Source organism: Sebastes umbrosus, chromosome 8 (assembly GCF_015220745.1).
Source record: "Sebastes umbrosus isolate fSebUmb1 chromosome 8, fSebUmb1.pri, whole genome shotgun sequence".
Classification (NCBI taxonomy): domain Eukaryota; kingdom Metazoa; phylum Chordata; class Actinopteri; order Perciformes; family Sebastidae; genus Sebastes; species Sebastes umbrosus.
In genome coordinates, this window is record NC_051276.1 from 5420943 (window position 1) to 5438829 (window position 17887).

The following is a 17887-nucleotide window of genomic DNA, read 5'->3' on the forward strand; positions in this document are numbered from 1 at the left end:
CACAGTAGGTGTGTGAGGCGACACAGAGAGATGACTGTTTGTTGTAAACAACAGTGGCGGCTCCTTAAGAGGTTAGCATAGATGCTGCAATAGCATCAGTTACTGTATATCAGAACTGGAGAGTAGTTCTTCATTAAAAAAGAGCAAAGAACGGCACTGAAGGCTTTTCTCGATGGAAAACATTCATTCACTCTTCTTCCGAGTCTGACCGGCTGAGTTTGATTGACCGGTTCATCCAGTCACCTGCCAAGTATGTTTTGAAACTGCCTGCCCTTTTCCAAACACTTTCCAATGACGGCTTCTCAGATGGTTCTTTGTAACAAACCATCTGGCGGGTCAGGTTAAGTTCTTATTATTGCTCTATGTAATGAAAGGTTTGGTATTGCTTTTCATATCATAATGGAGTTAAAGGAGTTAGGATTTTACATTCATCGTCCATGTATGTATGTAAGGTTCATGTCTTTCAACGTCGCTTTTCCATTACATGTTGCTATTTATATTCATTCTCTATGTTAGTAATGTAACATATATTATGAAAACAAGTCCCTTTACAGACCTGTATTCATTTCTTCTTGAGTGACCTTTAAAGGAGAGGTTCACATTTTTAAGTCTATCTTAAAACACTACTGACATGCCCATATGTACATTGAAGGAGTTGTTGTAATGGCTCAATGTACATATGGGCATGTCAGCCTTGTTTTAAGATAGACTTGTAAAAAATGTGTACCTCTCCTTTAAGCACCAAGCACACCCAAACATCATAAAAAAGACTCGAGAGTCAGAACTTTAGAAGTGAGAATGAAAACTAAGAACTGAGACCAAAGCTTGAAGAGACATGAAAAAGCAAGTAGAGGATCTAGGAGTGAGAATCAATAGTTTTCCACATTGAAGCCAAGATAGCAGAACAACTTTCTTGCTCATGATTATATTTTTACATTTGCGTTTTATTATTTTGCTGCCAATGGGATTCACATTAAAGAGGGCCTATTATGCTTTTGTGCTTTTTCCCTTTCCTTTAGTATGTTATATCGTTTTTTTGTTCATGTAAAAGGTCTGCAAAGTTACAAAGCCCAAAGTCAATGAGTAACTCTCCCCCCACAAAAACACTGCTCCTGATCTGCCTGAAACACAAATATATAGGTCCTGACCACTGCAGACCGGGAACATCCCACAAGAGCTGCAGTTTTGGAGATGCTCTGACCCAATAGTCTAGCCATCACAATTTGGCCTTTGTCAAAGTCACTCACATCCTGACGCTTACCCATTTTTTTCTGCTTCCAACACAAAGTTCAAAGTTCAAAATGTTCACTTTCTGTCTAATATATCCCCCCCACTGCCAGGTGCCATTGTAACGAGATAGTCAATGTTATTCACTTCACCTGTCAGGGGTCTTAATATTATGGCTGATCGGTGTATATATATATATATATACATATATATATATATATACTGTAAATATATAAAAAAAAAAAAAAAGCCTGACCAGGCGAAGCTGCAGTCTGGCTCTTGACAGTGGACTGTGTAGTAATTGGTACAAAATTCAACAATCAGACGGCTGAAAGCTTGGCAGCAATGTCTGATAGTCCACCGTGTCTTGAACTGCATCCAGGCCCACCTAAACTGGCAAACACAACTGGTGCCAAGTGCCAAATATGGAGCTGTTTTCTGAACAGACAGAGGAAGACACCTAACCGACAACACGGCAACACCGCTGAGTTTCTATGAAACCGCCTGAACAATGCTTGTTTTTTCTCTTCTCTCTCTTTTAGTAGTGTTGTTTAGTATCGTAGTATCAAACTTTTATATATTAAATGTCAAAATTTGTGACACTATATAGAACTGTTACAAGTCTCAAGGAACTGGTGGAGCAGGAAGGAAAACAAAACCCTGAAAAGGAAACACTGTGAGAGCTTCTCTCTACTTTACTTCCCTCTCTGCCCCCCCACAGTGATGCCAGGGAGCCGTATGGAGAGTGACAGGCCCGCTACGTCTCTCTGTCGTGTCAACTAGCTAGCGCCCTCGGTTCCTTCTCGCTTCAATGAAGAGATAAAAGCCTATTGACTTGCCAGGCTACAGTTAATGCAAATTGGGCCTACTATCAATGTATTATTTATGGGGAGAGCAGCAGACATTTCCACAGAACTGGGAGCTAGGCTTACAGGAGATTAGGCATGCTATCTCATTCATTTACCAGGGAGTAATTGCTAAACTGTGGAGGAATTAGAATGCGTGAGGCTCCCCAAAGGCGTTTCATCTTGTAACCAGGTGGCTGCCATCAGACAACCACCTCCAAGTCTGCGATAAACAAATACACAGAAGTGAAACTGATAGGCTACATCTGTCAAATTGTCAAATGGTTAAAACTTGATGACATCACTGCTAAAATAATATATCATTTTTTTAAGCTCACCAAGTTGCTGATAACGCCATAGCTCCGGTTTTTCGTTTTCCTTGTTTACATTTGAGGCTTTTGAAGGAAAATGAAGATTAAATTCACATTTCGCCACTGTCAGTAAAACTAACTTTTGTAGAAATGTTCATAAACCTCAAAGACTGTCCCATGATGTGACATTACTTCACCCAAGCAAAAATGGAAACTGCACAAGTGAGCAGCTATCATTTCTGGCTGCCATCTTTGATTACGTTAAGGAACAGAGACACCTTCGTTGAACAACCCTTCTCTGTTTCCAAAATTGTATCTACATTTTTTGAGAAAAATAGGAATGTAGTTCTGTGACTGGAACATAATCATCATTGCAAAACTCTCATATGTTAAAGGTGCTCTATACGATATTCAGAGCATTAATATAGCATCAAACAACTATTTCCTATGTAAGGATATAGAGGAGTAATGTCTACCTGAGCAGAGAATGAAGTCTCGCTCCCTCTGTGTGTGTTGTAATTTAAGCTTCTCCGTGTTTTGTTGACATTGCCAGGCCGGCCGCATGCACCTTTTAGTGCATGTTAGTTCATGTGAGCGTGCCCCACTGGCTAGCTCATGGGCGCCACTCTGCACTGCGCTCATACGGCGGTTACAGCTGATAACGCCGTCGGACATCGCGGAAGTGTAGCAACCACTCTCCGGTTCCCCCTCAGGTTAACACTGTTAGCTCTGTCAGCACATTGGCCTTTGTTTTCACTGTTAGCGCTGTTAGCACCGTTAACAGCGTGTCGCCGGCTCATCCATCGCCATGTTGAGAGCCGTGCAGAGGCAATAGAAATGCTCCCAATCATGCATCGTATATAAAAGAAAAAAAGAAAAGATAGAGGTGGTATGTGCCATGCGATAAGAATACTAAAGCTTACTATATGTAGCGTATGCTATGATCTAGGCTAGAAGGCCTATTTAAAGGTACAGTGTGTAGAATTTGGCAGCATCTAGCGGTGTGGTTGCAGATTGCAACCAACTGAGAACCCCTTCGCTCACTCCATTGCTTAACTGTTGGAACACCGTTCGCCTCGCTCAGAGGCAATCCTTACCATAATAACACTACTTTAGGAGCAACGGAAGTCAGACGGCGGCTGGCGGTACCACGGTTTTGACCTCTGTGGCTTACGTTACCTCAGTTTCACAAGTGTGACGAAGAACTACGGTGGCCTTAAGTTAACTAAAAATGGTGAAAGGCTCTCTTTAGAGCCAGTGTTTGGTTTTATCCGTTCTGGGCTACTGTAGAAACATGGTGGAGCAACATGGCGGAATCCGTGAAGAGGACTCGCTCCCCATCTAGATATGAAAGGCTCATTCTAAGCTAACGGAAACACAAGGATTCTTAGTTTCAAGTGATCATACACTAATGAAAACTAAAGAAATGGAATATTCTATTCCATTTCTGCCAATAAATCCCTCGAAATGCTACACGCTGTTCCTTTAAGACATATTCAGGCGTAAAGTGCTCCAAAAATAATAGATGCCATGTTTTTTTTACACCGCAAAACTGAAAACTAACACAGGAAAACAGCTTCTTCCTGTACTGCATTTTCCTTGTCACTTTGTAGCTCTGTAAGACGCACATGATCAACAGTGTTGGGACCGGCAGAGCGTCTTTTACACCTCATTTTTTTTCGCCAACAACACACTATGACTGTTTCCCTTCTTTAGTTGAGGGCTCAAATTTGTTATTCACGACTCTCAGCCACTTCATGTGGTGGGTGAATAAACACAGGAAAAGCAGTCTTACCTTGTCGTCAATGTCACTCTCGCTGTCACACTGCAACAGAAAAGAGACAGACACAGGAAATATAAGGAATTATTCATTTGGCTCCCCCCAGTAGCCCATAATCAGTGCAGATGTTATTTTTGTGTGCAACCTCTCATTCACTGACAGCTTTCAGTGCAAACGGCAGAGGATGAAGAGGGAAAGGAGAGGGTGCTAGTCTGAGAGACTTTTTCATGCTTCAAAAGCGGCACAGCCGCACTGAACTCCATTCTGGTGTTTCTGTTGCAAATTCAATGCTGTAAATTTACAAAAGATGAAAAACGAATAATACCATACACTGGGTTCTATTATAAAGAGCCTGTTCAATAACTTTGCATTCAGCTGCAGCTTGTCATTTAACCTTTTAAGAGTGCTTTAAAATTGGCCGATAGTATCTCAAGGACACAGAGAGCTTAGACTCTCTGAATTCTCAAACACAGTGTCTATTAAGTGTGGTTTTTCAAATCCGCCTTTGTCAAGCCAGTCTTTAATTTTTATGTCAGACTTCTACAGGCATAAAGGAACTAAATAACAAGAGAGGTTGTACTCTGAAATACGCCTTGTCTAGCACGGCCAAAGGCCAAATCCCCTTCTATTCAGTCAAAAAAGTGAAATAGGTTTTTCTTCAACACTTCAAATTTCACAAGTCATTTCACCATTCAAATACGAAGTGATGAGGCTCAAATATCTTGAGAAGAGGTGCAGCCATACAAATAACAAGAGAAAAAAAGTCCTTGTAAGTGAAAAACAGAGGAGAATACTGCAGATACTAAGCACCTGAGCCTTTCATTCCTGTCATAGACAGGCAGAAAACTCTTTTTATAGCAAAAAAATAAAACATTATCAGACTCAGACTACACACCAGCAGTGCTTTTTACGTGTGATTAATTTGCACGTCAATATGTTTTTTCGAAATGTTGTTTTTGTCATGAGTACTTTTACACAGAACATGAATATTATTCAGTGAAAAAGTGGCGTACTCTTTTCTGAACAAAGTCGATTTTTCGGAGCTTTCGCATCGCGAATAAAGGCATCAACCAATCATGTGTGGAAATTTATGAAACAACAACATGGAGGCTGTGTAGTCTGAACCAAACTTCATTACTCCTTTCAACCTTGACAAAGGTAGCGCAGACCAGATCCACCACTTCCGTTTTTACCTTTCACAATAAAAGCCCTAGACATATATAGTAAATATAATGTATTTTTCATTTTCGTGTCGTTTATTCGTCACATCCCCGGTGTGTAAAGGCCTTGATACTGGAAATTGTATTCATGTTGTTAAAAGGACTATATGTAAGTTTTTACAATATATAAACTTTTTTTTTTTTTTTTCATTGCCTATGTGTGAACAGGTTGTAACCTAACCTAAAAAAATTAGACCTATCTGGGTTTCCTCTACCAGCATGTACACTGCTTTTAATGGGAAGAATGCGGGACATTTTTACTCTCATCAGCTCCGCCTCGGGGCTAACTGTGTGCAACTATACATGTAGCTAACGTTTGGTTAGAAATGGAGTCCGCTAACGCCAACAAACAACCAGCCCCCACCACAACTCAGACTCCAACACAAACTCCACGGAAGCACAAAAAAATCAAAGTTCTATCAGGTGAAGCCCGTGAAGCACGTTGGCCGGGGGGGAGGGACTAGTATCAACATCGGCCGAGCCTTCGATTCATGGAAGGACCTTTGTTTGGCTTTATGGTATAAAAACGGAACCCCAGCTGGCAAAATTCCTATTGGACAGGTAAGCTAACATTAGCGTGTGAAATATATAGTGATATTGTGGTTTTAGCTGTCAATCACGTTCAGTCTTGTGTGTGTTGCCTCACTGTTTTCGCTCAACAGGACGCTGACGGCCACAGGTGTCACTGTTAACAAGCAATATCTGATTCTTCCATAGAGTCCCCTTTAAAAGTAAAGTAAAAAGTCCTTGCTTACATTAGATGCTTGATTTTCTGTTCAGTACATATAACACACATGCCATCCTGTCACTTGCAATACTGAAACTTGAATTTTCAAGGTAATTCTTAACTTAAATCTAACCCACATGATCCTTGCTTCCGTTTCTCACATTCAATTGTCGCTAAATGCTAAACGCTAAACGCTCTTGGTTGGTTACTCTCTTCCCCAGGACAATAGATAGTGAAATTGTGGAAACAGGAGTGGTCGAGCAGCAGGCCAGTCCCACTGGACCTCACAGCAGGATCCATGAGGAGCAGACCAATTCAAGCGAAGAGCCACATATAGAGAGGGAGAGGGCCCCCAGTGAAAAACTGCCTTCAACCTGTCAATTAAGTCCCTGTGGCAACATATTTAAGTGGACCCTCTTTATTTTGTTTGACTCCCTTTCAGAGCCGGGCACAATGAGGAGGGAGCTGGGTCAATGGAGGCACAGCGGCCCTTTGTTGCGAGTGCGGTGGGTCCAAATGTATAATTAAGTAACGAGAGTAATCAGTGCAAGGGCTCAGTGGCCAAGATCTCTCAGGAGAGGAAAAAGTGTGTGTGTGTGTGTGTGTGTGTGTGTGTGTGTGTGTGGGTGTGTGTGTGTGTGTGTGTGTGTGTGTGTGGGGGGGGTGCTTCTATGCCCCGTGATTCATCCTGCTCTGCAAAGACAAGGGATACAGCAGGAGTCCTTGCTGGCAGAAGCTTTAAGTGAAAAACATTGTGGCTCAACCCCCTGGGAAGGTTTATTGTTGTGTTTGCATCTCTATCTGCAGAATAACAGCGTCAAGAAATGCCTCAGCTCCTATTGTTCATATGAAGCATTCCTACACAAGAACATACACCCGCTACGGGATAAATACAGTAAAAGGATGTGTTCAGTATGAGGCTTTCTACTTGTGAAGTGATTGCTGTTTATGATTCCAGAGGCTGTCAGTGAGAATAAAGAAAAATAAGTGTGAAAGCAAAGGAAGAGTGCCTCACAATACTGCAGAAAATGTCCCTGAGAAAATTGTATTTTGCTTCTGTAAAATAGGTTGAAAGTGTGGTTATATATATATTAGATAAATATATGAAATGCAATACGAAAATATGTTCAATGTGTTTTCTTTGTTCCACATTTATAAAATAATTTTGCTTTAAAATACAGAAAAATGGGCCATAATAGGTAATGAGAAAATAAAACTTTAGTATTAACCAGAAAATGTTAAATATTGGCCACATTTCTATGTCCTCTTTTCTCTTGGGGAATGTTTGCAAACCCTATTTTCTGAGCTTCTGCTTGTCAAGACCTTCATTAGAGAGTGCAGGGCATTAGGAAGAGAAAGTGGCTTAGGCTTCTTGTCAATCAACTCCCCATTCAGACTACGGATTCCAGACAAATTAATTGTCAGCCATTTCTATACTGCTTGTTAGGGGCACATCACAACCTATAATCACCAACCATTTGTTCACCACTCTGGTGGTGAACAAGGAATCCCATTCAAAACAATATCTCTGTCCATCTTGATCCATCTACGTATCCTAATAAAAGCAAAATTGATCCGATCTCCAACTTCGCCCCATCCCCAGGAAACAAGGGATGCGCCGATACCGATACCGGATCGGATATTGGGCAAATACTGACTCAAAAAGCTGGATAGGATATCGGTGACAATTGGGTCGAGCTACTCAGTTCTACGTCTATATACTTTATATATTATATGCTGGAATTTTAATTCCCGTTTAAATTTTGACCGATTTGTTGCCGCGTTAAAAAGGTTTACACTTGAATCGTAATTCCTGTTCATTTCGAAGATTTTTTACCAAGTTGTTGGTGTACAATTTATTATTTAATAATAAATAATGATTAATCTATCTATGTATTTCTTTGTTACATTTTGTTTTACAAAGGTTAGGAAAGCAATATTGAAGTCAAGCCTGATGTTTCTTTACACATAAAGGAATGATCCCTGTCACTTCCACACAGTGAGGCATACAGCTTATTAATTAAACACTGGTATGGGATCGGTACTCTGTATCGGCCAATACCCAAAGCCCAGGTATTGTTAACAATATCGGAACTGAAAAAGTTGGATCGGTGTATCCCTACAGAAAACTGGTGTAAATGAATTCTTAGCATACAGATGACTTCTATCTCACAGCGGTTGTGAGTTCCTCTCCATCACTGGGGACGGGTTTAAACCCTCGGTGACGGAGACGAACAACTGGCTCGGTCTATTCCCTGGGTGCGTGCTCGGCCTTGTTGTTGCAGCAGTAGCCATGACACTAGAGATGAGGCCTCACAAGGCTGGAGCTGGCGAGGAGGAAAAATAATATCAAAAGAGCACAGCATGGGGCTCATCCTTTTACAAGAAGCATGCGCTGCAGCGGAGCGTAAAGAGGAATACTAGCTAGGGCTCAGACAGAGACGGAGAGAGACACAGCGCGGCAGGGGGCAGAGAGGCAGGTGGGAAGGGGGAACAAAACAACAGTAAGAGCAGGCAGGGGGGATGCTATAGAGAGGAAGGGATGGACGGATGGAGGGAGTGTTAGAGCAGTTTTTGTCAGTATTGTATGTGATTGCCCTGTTGGGCTATTACACTTGGTCGAGTCAAAGAAAAGAACCTGTGAAAGTAAAAGATTGGCTCCTGTTTGTGAGTGCGAGGGTGTGAGAAGAGGACCCTGTGCTTCCTTGAATATCTACACAGGGTAAAAGATTTTCAGCAACGCTATACAAGAAAACCAAATGGTGTAAATGCAAAGCCACAACCCCAAACAGAAACCTCCCTAAACAGCACGTCTGGTGGTCAGAAGGGACTTTGTTAAAATCGGAGAGATATGCAGCTCACTAAGCTGCTGACAGGAGCCAAGACCCTAGTGGTTTGTGTCTCTCGTAGATGTTCACAAACCAAACACACCAAAAAATAAATAAATAAAAAAAATAAAAACTGGCTTGCTCTACAGAGGCAGGGAGCAAGCAGCAACATCTGCACCTGGCAACCGCCAGCTACGAAGGGTAACAGGGGACCAGCTCCGGCGGATGGCTCATCCACAACCCTCCCTCCTAGCATCCCACCTCCTCTCCAACCCTCCCTCCCCTCAGCCGGCACATCAGACGGATGCGTTTGACATTTACACAGCTTTCAACACTTCAGAGACAGGAGATTTATTCCGCCAGCGGCCCTGACTGGAGCCAGGCCTCGACCTGGGCTGGCCCCCATGACGACCCTGTAGCTCAGCCCTGAAATGAGGCAGGGCTGAGGAAAGAGGAGCAAGAGGGGGAAAAAAAAAACAGAGAGCGGGAGGGAAGGATGGATGTCTCGATCCTCCCGGACATTTTCTCTGGCAGATTCCGATAGACGTGCAAGGGGAAGACAATAAGCGTTGCGCATCCCGGAGCACATTAAAACGACTGGCCAAATTAATCACACAGTTCCACTTGTCACACTCGGAGGACAGTCTGCCATGAATTCTGCCTCAGAGACAGAGAGCGGAGAAGAGGAGGAACTCGCCCGGCGACGCAAATGCTGGCACGGCGTCAACGACTGTCTGCCTGAATACTGATCGCAACCCTGTACTTGCTGCAAGAAATCTAGAAGAAATGGGCAAAACAAACGTTTCCTGAGCTGCTGGCATTCGACTGCCACTGTTGGTTCCTACTCAAAATAAGTAAAGTAATAAATAAAATGTATAAAAGCAAAAAAAGAGAGCATACGCATAAAAGTATTTATGCTTTGATAATACGATTTGTGACGAAAGCATGTCTGGCTGTCATTGTAAGAAGTGTTGCCACTGGACTATGTTGTAAAGTATGTAGGGCTGTCGATCGATTCAAATATTTAATCACGATTAATCGCATGACTGTCCGAAGTTAATTGCGATTAATCGCAAATTAATCACACATTTTTTATCTGTTCAAAATGTACCTTAAAGGGAAATTTGTCAAGCATTTAATTCTCTTATCAACATGGGAGGGGGCTAATATGCTTTATGCAAATGTATGTATATATATATTATTAGAAATTAATTAACAACACAAAACAACGACAAATATTGTCCAGAAACCCTCACAGGTACTACATTTAGCATAAAAATATGCTCAAATCATAACATGGCAAACTGCAGCCCAAGAGACAACAACAGCTGTCAGTGTGTCAGTGTGCTGACTTGACTATGACTTCCCCAAAACTGCATGTGATTATCATAAAGTGGTCATTTTTCAGTTTCAAATGATACCAGTATCTTTCACTCTAGCTTTAAAACTGAGCCGGCTACAACCTAAATATCACAAGTTCCGTTATTGCGTTAAAGAAATTAGTGGTGTTAAAACGAATTGGCGTTAACGCGTTATCGCGTTACCTTTGACAGCCCTAATTGTAAAGTATGAAATATGAAATGTTAAGAGCAGAAGTGACAAACAACTTTCTGCCGACTTCACATTATTCACAAGTTTCAAACTGTTCTCCATTCATGGCACTCGAAAACAATGTTGCACTGACTTTTAAAGTGAATAGAGCAGTTTGGGATGTGGCTACATCTTGATTCCTAAAAATATTCACATTGTTGCACCAGTGATCGGATGTCTTAAATTAAAAACTTGATAAGTGAGAATAAAAAAAATGACGCTGCATGTACAAATTGAAGAAGGGCCACAAAGACTCTGATTGAACATTGAGACAGCGGCAGCACTTGATCCCTTGTTGGTGACAAGCCAACAATGCAAAAAAAAAATTTGACATCTTGATACTGACGAGAGAAATTGCTTCAATTTAGAAGACATCTCTCCGGGGACATTTACTGACATGCTCCTGATTGTAAGGGAGAGAGTACTGACAAAATCAGATCTCCTAGAGTGAGAGCACACAGAGGGGGTAATGGTCCATTTAGATAGTCGAGGACCAAAGCAGTGTCGGATACTAGTGGAACAACACCAATTTCCTCCCGCAATTTCCCTCCTGCGGATGCTGGGATGAGGTGTGGGGACGCGGGCGCCGTGGCCACTCTGATGGGGCGTGGAAGCCAGAGCTTGGGGTCCACTGCGGGACCTCCTGCCAGGACTAAAACATCAGCGGGATATCTGAAGGTCTCTCTGGCCTCGTGGTGACGGGTGAAGTCTTACTTGAACTTCAGTAATTTATCAACAGGATGTTTTGTTGCACGCTTTTATGTCCTCACCTCTGAAACAAATTTAGAAAGCCATGAGTCACAAAGCTGAGGAGGTGGTGTGTGTGTGTGTGGGGGGGTTGGAATGACATCAGAGTAGTCATATAAAGAAAGAAGTATCTTTGGATGATTCAGATAACCTTACAGTTTCAGGCACCTTAACTAAAAAAAGCTTTAGGTACTTGAGCGGTGCTGCCGTCTTAATATTAGGGTTTACAAGGATCACATAGCACCGCTGCATTTAACTCTCAAGCACAGAGAGAAAAGAATCAAGTGATTGCTCTTGACTCCACTAGCTGTATCTGAAAGCACCACCTAGCAAAGTGATTTGATCACAGGATCAAATCTATACAGCCATTTGACCCTTGACCTCCCCAGCAGGCAGCATGGGAAGTCAGCTGATTACCCTGGGTCAGCCTAGGAGCTCTGGATTAGGAAAGTATTGATCCCAGTGAAGATGTAGGCTCCACGGGGGAATGAGATTGAGAGAAAAAGCTCTGCCGGGTAGAAATAATATCGACCAGCAGAAGAGGCCTAGACAGGCTCTCACGTAAAACCATATTTGAGCTCAGGACCTCGGAGTTGGCTGTGCAAACAGAGAGACGGCTTCAGCAAAAGCTCCTTTTCACAGAGGCCCATTGAAAAGAGGACGAAGAGAGAATGAGAGTGGAGGAGGATTGAAGAAGACAAGCTCAGAGAAATGCTCTTTGCATTAGCCAGACACACAGAGGCCTCTGGTTCAGAGCTGACACACTTAAGGGAAGAGTCAGCGGGGGCCATGTAAATCAAGACAGGGTGAGGAAAGATATAGTCCTGACCTGGGGCCAAACTAAGCAGACTTTAACATTACCCAGAGTCCATGTAAACAGCACTGAGACCTGGCAGCGCTCCGTTTCACTTCCATGCAAAGTATGTGGTGAGGTCGAGGAGGAAGAGGTGGAGGGGGGGTGCACGGACAGATTGATGGTGATAGTGGTGGGGGTAAACTTGAAGAGCTGTCCCCCTTCTTCACTAAATTAAAGGACCGCCTTGTCCTGTCCAACGAGAAATCCCTCAACCTTTGCTTTCAGCACTCGCTGGGGGAGCGACAGAGCCGACTGGGCTGCTGGTGTGATCCCTGGGAGTTTGGCGAGGGAAAAACAGACAGTAATGGCAGATGTACGAGGGAACGGGGAGCATTTATTCAGCTCAGAGAGAAAGAAGAAAAACTGCCAGAAACCTGGAGGGACAGGGAATACACAACTGTGTTATGAATATAGTCATGGAAGAAAAATGGGGATATAGTTAAGAGAGAAAAAAACCCACTGATTTATGTTTTTTTTCCGCGCCTCGTCTTTCATAAAGCTCCCTTTGGCTTCTTCTTGTCTCTGCTGACCGTGTGACTGTAACTAGCTCGCTATCTCGACTTCAGAGGTGAACCCACACACACACACGCACATGCACAACTCTCAGCACCACCCAGTGCTTTGACATGGCCCCGAGCCCGGTGCTGCTGAGCTGCAGCGACAGACACTGGGCATTGGAAATTTAAGTCGGGGCGTAGGAGAAATTAGGCGAGGAGGCAAGGAAATGGGATGTTGACTTGAACTGGCCCCGGGGGCAGCTGAGAGTCTCCCTGTGCAGCTCCGCTGGCTGCCTGACAGTTTGATGGAGCGAGTGGAGGCTTCCCCGCGGCCCGAGCCGCCGTCTCTAACACTGATGTAGCTCAGTGAGGAACAGATTGAGCCTCCAGGCATCGCTCTGTACTGCTACTCCCCTCCTCTCTCTCGCTCTTTCTCACTCTCTGTGCTGCTACTACTAGCTCTCTCTCTCTCACTAATCCTGTCAAGCCAACACACAGAAACATGTACACACATATGCATGCATATACATACTATCACACCCTGTATGCACACATAAAGACACTTAGATGCACAGAAATAACTTGGCTCACTCCTTCCTTCTCTTCCCTACGACAGTAATGTGATGAGCACTACAGATGCTGTTTACTGAGCTCTGGCCGACGCACAGGGGGGAGGAGGAGGAGAGGGAGGAAGAGGCAGAAGGAGGTAGAGTCAGGGGGCTGGCAGGCCACCATAATGAAAAGAATCTGGCGGCGGCCCACTGTGTGCTGGTCATGAGAAGCATGTGCCGCCGGGGGGCTCTACTGCTAATTTCAGGGGGCAGCCAAGCGTTTCACGCTAGACTTGTCATCGGGCCAGAGGGGGCATTCATACTGGGTGACAGCAATTGCGAGAGGGCGGGCAGGGGGTTTTGGGGAGGGGGAGCGAAGAGAGAGGAAGAAAGCCTCTGCTCCCTTCCCCCGCCTTGTACCTCCTGTCCCCCCTCTGCAATGATCAAACGTTATTGTAGGCAGGGTACAGAATTACAAATGAGTGTCCTGTGGCAACGGCTGGAACTGGATTCAACTGCTCTCTCTCCGCTCGGCTCTCTACTCAGGTGGCCTCGAGGGGCACACCTCATCCTCCAGCCCCTGCTGTCCAAACAGGATTTAATGCTCGCATCTTCCTAGTTAACATGACAATAATAATCTGTTACAAAAGCAGGAGGTTTTATAAGCTCACACATTCAGACACAGAGGTACAGTCCTGCCTGTGTGTTTGGCTGCACTCCACCTCGGGGCAGGCGATATGGATCAAATCTTAATCTCTTTCTATCACTGTAAATTAAATTTTATGTTACATTATCAGTATATATTGTGATATATTAAATATTTAAGAAACTCAATAAAGGGATATATACCACAGTAGGGCTGGCGTTTCAATATGTATTGAATTTTAAGTATTGCGATTCGATTTTGTGATTTATTGCGATTTTTGTTGCTTCCGCTAACTTAGCCAAGTCCGTCGCTAGCTCTCCCGTCAGCTCCGTTCTCTTTATACATCCAAGGTCAGCTCCATTGGGGCCGTTTGAATTAACATAAATGTCAATATATGGCTGCTCTACAGTTGTAGCCTCCGCCGATTTGACTTTGACCACAGAGATGCGACGGGTGGCTTAACCGCACGTTACCGCAATACGATAATGTTAACATGAGTTAGCATGCGGCTTTAGCCGTGATGTTTAGCTCTGCTTTTTTCTGTAATGTGTGAAACCCAAAGTGTTTCCATACTTTACTGGATGTGTAGTGTTTACCACTTTGGATTTCAAATGTGAGGCTGCAGGTCGTATCCACACAGAACCCGGATCCTCGGCCATTTTCTGCGCTCTCTCGTCGGCTTGCATTGGCTTTGTTTTTCTTGATATGGCGTCACATTGCTCAGACTACAACAATAAACCTACCTCCGCATAGACTCAAATTAAGCAATTATTTTGATTCAGGCTCTAAAAATGTTGTTACAAAATCATAAAAACATAAATCGCGACACATAGGGGAATAGATTTTTTTCCCAACCCTAATAAACAGTATGATAAAATCTCTGATGGCCTTACAGTGTATATCATCATATGGCCTAGCCCGAGCCCCACCATGTCCTTGGTTTCTAGCAGCTCCCTCCATCTTCACAGGACCGGCAGTTTGTTAAAGGTGAAATGACTGACGGGCACATCTTTAATCAGTGCCATCGACTGGCCTGAGGATTTGGTGCGCGCTTGGGGTTTATCTCTCAACTCGGCTAGATAAAATGTGCACAAAGTCATTAAAGAGTTGAGGCGAGAGAAAAAAAAACAGCAACAGAGGATAAAAACACCCTGTCAGCCCAACCCCTACTATGAAGTGAGAGACAGTGAAGGAGGTGGAGGAGCTACCACGCAGTTGATGCTAACAGCTGGCAGCCTCCCCCTTAAAAAAAGAAGCGGCTGGCTCTAGTCTGGCAGCCAGGAGAGGCAAGCGAGGGACAAGCGGGGATGAAAGGAGGAGTGTGAGAGATGGAGTCAGTGATGAAAGGTGGGTGGTTGATGGTAGATGAGTGGATGCGGGATGGGACGGGGGGGATTAACCAGCTTGCGAGGAGAAACTTCTGTTCATTGCCTCTGACACAAGCAGTCACATGAGAGACAGAGGAAGGGATGGGAAACAGAGAAAGAGAGATAGAGAGCAGTGTAAAGGGAAGGAGGAGAGAGGAAGGGAGGAGGCAGCCACATCGCACATCTTCAGGCTGTGAATAATTTAGAGGAGCACCGGGGAGACGAGACGAAGATGAACACAAAACACTGGCAGCGTTTGACCTAGAGCTGCAGCTACATCAGTGCACATCACAGAGCGGAGAGCACTCTCTCTCTTTCTCTCTCTCTCCTCCCTCTTCCTCTCTTTTGCTCTTCATCTGCCTCCCTCTGTGTCAGGGAGGAAACAGCTGTACGCTATTCTTGTTTCGCCTCACATTCTATGAAACTCAACAGAATGGCTGACAACTTCGTTTCACAGGGATCTCTACTTTCTCCCTCCCTGCTCTGGGCATGTCAGAGAAGTCAGAAGAGCAGCGCGCAAAACGGATGCGTCTACGTCCAGACTATGTGGGGCCGTAAGGGCCGATACACGTCTGTGACGGCTGACACACACAGGGCTAACGATACCATCACATCATGTGAAAAAGAACATCTTCAAAGAGCTCAGACTTGATTCTAGACACCTTGCTGCCATGACCGACATCTTATGAGGCGTTCGTGTATTCACACGAGTTGGACTGCCGGGATCATTTGTGTTCATTCGCGTTACTCGCTCTAGACGCGCCGGAGAGGAGAAGGGGCTTGTCTCCAAAGATCACAACAGCTTTTCTTTTCCGCCATTTCCGCCATCAACCATGGAACAAATAACCACTGTTGCTGCTTTGTACCTACCTACCTGTGTATCTGGCATGCCACACGTCGATACTGCGGTATGAACCCAAAATAAACAGATTGCGAAGTGATTTAATTACAATAAACGGATGAAAAGGATGCTGAAATAACTACATAATGATGTTGATTTGTAAAAAGTCTGAATTCATGCTTTGTCAGGTCTAACCACAAGACGAGAAGCTAATAACTTTTAAAATGTTTTTTCTGAATGGAGCTCGGATTGATCGGTGCTAGGATATGCTAACATTGTAGCTGCTCCATCAACACTAAACAAAAAGTCATCAAGGCATAAATATGGCAGTAATGTTGTTATTTTACTGTTTGACAGTCTGTGGTTTATACACATACATTTATACACAGAGGTTTCATCCTCTTCCACTCTTTGCATTGACTTTATAAGTGATCTTTCTGCGCAAAACGTCTGCTTCCCCCTTGGTGTGAACGCGCCATTAGACTTATAATATATTATCTTTTGGTTTTGGACTGTTGGTTGGCCAAAAAAATGCAATTTGAAGACAGGATGGTCATTTTTCTAACAATTTACAGACGTGAACAATAATCAACAGATTATTCAGTGGTGAAAATAATCATTAGTCGCATGTACTTGGCAACTAATCCATTTTGAAGAAGAAGAATTGCAAACCAAACATTGGGCCCATTGCATTTTAAGAGCTGTGATCACAAAACTACTTGCAGGATATAAATTATTCACTTCATTAAACCTATTCTAAGTTAAGATATAATTAGTGTAATATTTATCGCCAATAAACTGACATTTTCAGTGAATAATTTCTTGCAGAATGCCCACATCAACACAGTCTGAGTCATAAGACAGGATGCAGTGCAAGAGAGGGCGCAGCGCTGTGAGCAACCAAGCAGTGGAAAGTGTGGACAGCAGCAGTAAATAACAGCTGCCCTGTGATTAGGCACAGAAGAGGTTAAACAGAGCTCGTTCATGCTGCCTTTGTCAAGGTGCAATGAATCACCTCACCTGCTGAAGTGAGTGTGTGTGTGTGTGTGTGTGATGAAAGGACCACTGGGCATCTGTGGAGGGAGTGACAGTTGGGCGGACAGAGGGCGGTCTGATCAACCCAGAAGGGAGGGGCCATTTATTACTGTAATTAAGGAAGCGTGGGAGTAGAGGAGCGGAGATTTGAAAAGAGTAAATCTCTTAATTTGGTAGGAATGATAGCATGAGGCAAGTGGATAAATAATAAAAACGTGAGGATTAAAGATGGCAAACAAAACGAGGTAACTCGGTTCCCAGTTTATTTCCTCGCCCCCTCCCTCCCTCCTTCTAACACCCTCTCCCAATGTCTCCTGCTCGGTCTGCGTGGCTGATATTAATGGGACGTCCCTTGTTTGTAAATGTGCCAAGTTGTGTGCACCGCTGCGGGCTGTCTATTATAGCAGGCCTCTGGGGCAGCCTTTCCATATGGCGTCACATATGGCACTCAGCAGCATCAATTAATGTTGTTATAATACTGATTTTTATGAGCTAGGGTTTCACTCCTTTCCTCTCTTCTCTACCCCTCCAACCCCTCCCCATTTTTTTTTTTCACGCACTGTCGCTGATTTTTTGATTCTTCAAACTGCCTCTCTTCGATTCCTCAAACCTTCGACAACCTGGCTTCTGAACAGTGGAGGAGCCGAGAGGCTTTCCATGCCAAATTCTGAGAGCTCCTACCGGCTCTACTGAACGCCGCTCAAAGACCTTGAACATGACTTTGTTCCCGCTATATTGCAGAAGAGCGCCATTGCCAATGTGTCAGAAACTTTGCATCTACTCTGAAGCTGAGAGACTTCGATCAATGAAATATGGAAG

General features: G+C 43.9%; 1 protein-coding gene across 14 annotated transcripts in view; it reads right to left on the reverse strand.

Moving 5' to 3' along the window:
- Positions 1-17887, reverse strand: part of fbrsl1 (fibrosin-like 1) — a 337336-nt gene that overhangs the window by 105229 nt on the left and 214220 nt on the right. For 10 of the 14 annotated variants that reach the window (XM_037777608.1, XM_037777616.1, XM_037777614.1 and 7 more), the window contains one exon: positions 4179-4208. The exons of the other annotated variants lie outside the window; for them this stretch is intronic. In XM_037777608.1, the coding sequence (XP_037633536.1) occupies positions 4179-4208 (30 nt within the window). The remainder of the gene's footprint in view (positions 1-4178; positions 4209-17887) is intronic. 14 annotated transcript variants of the gene reach the window in all.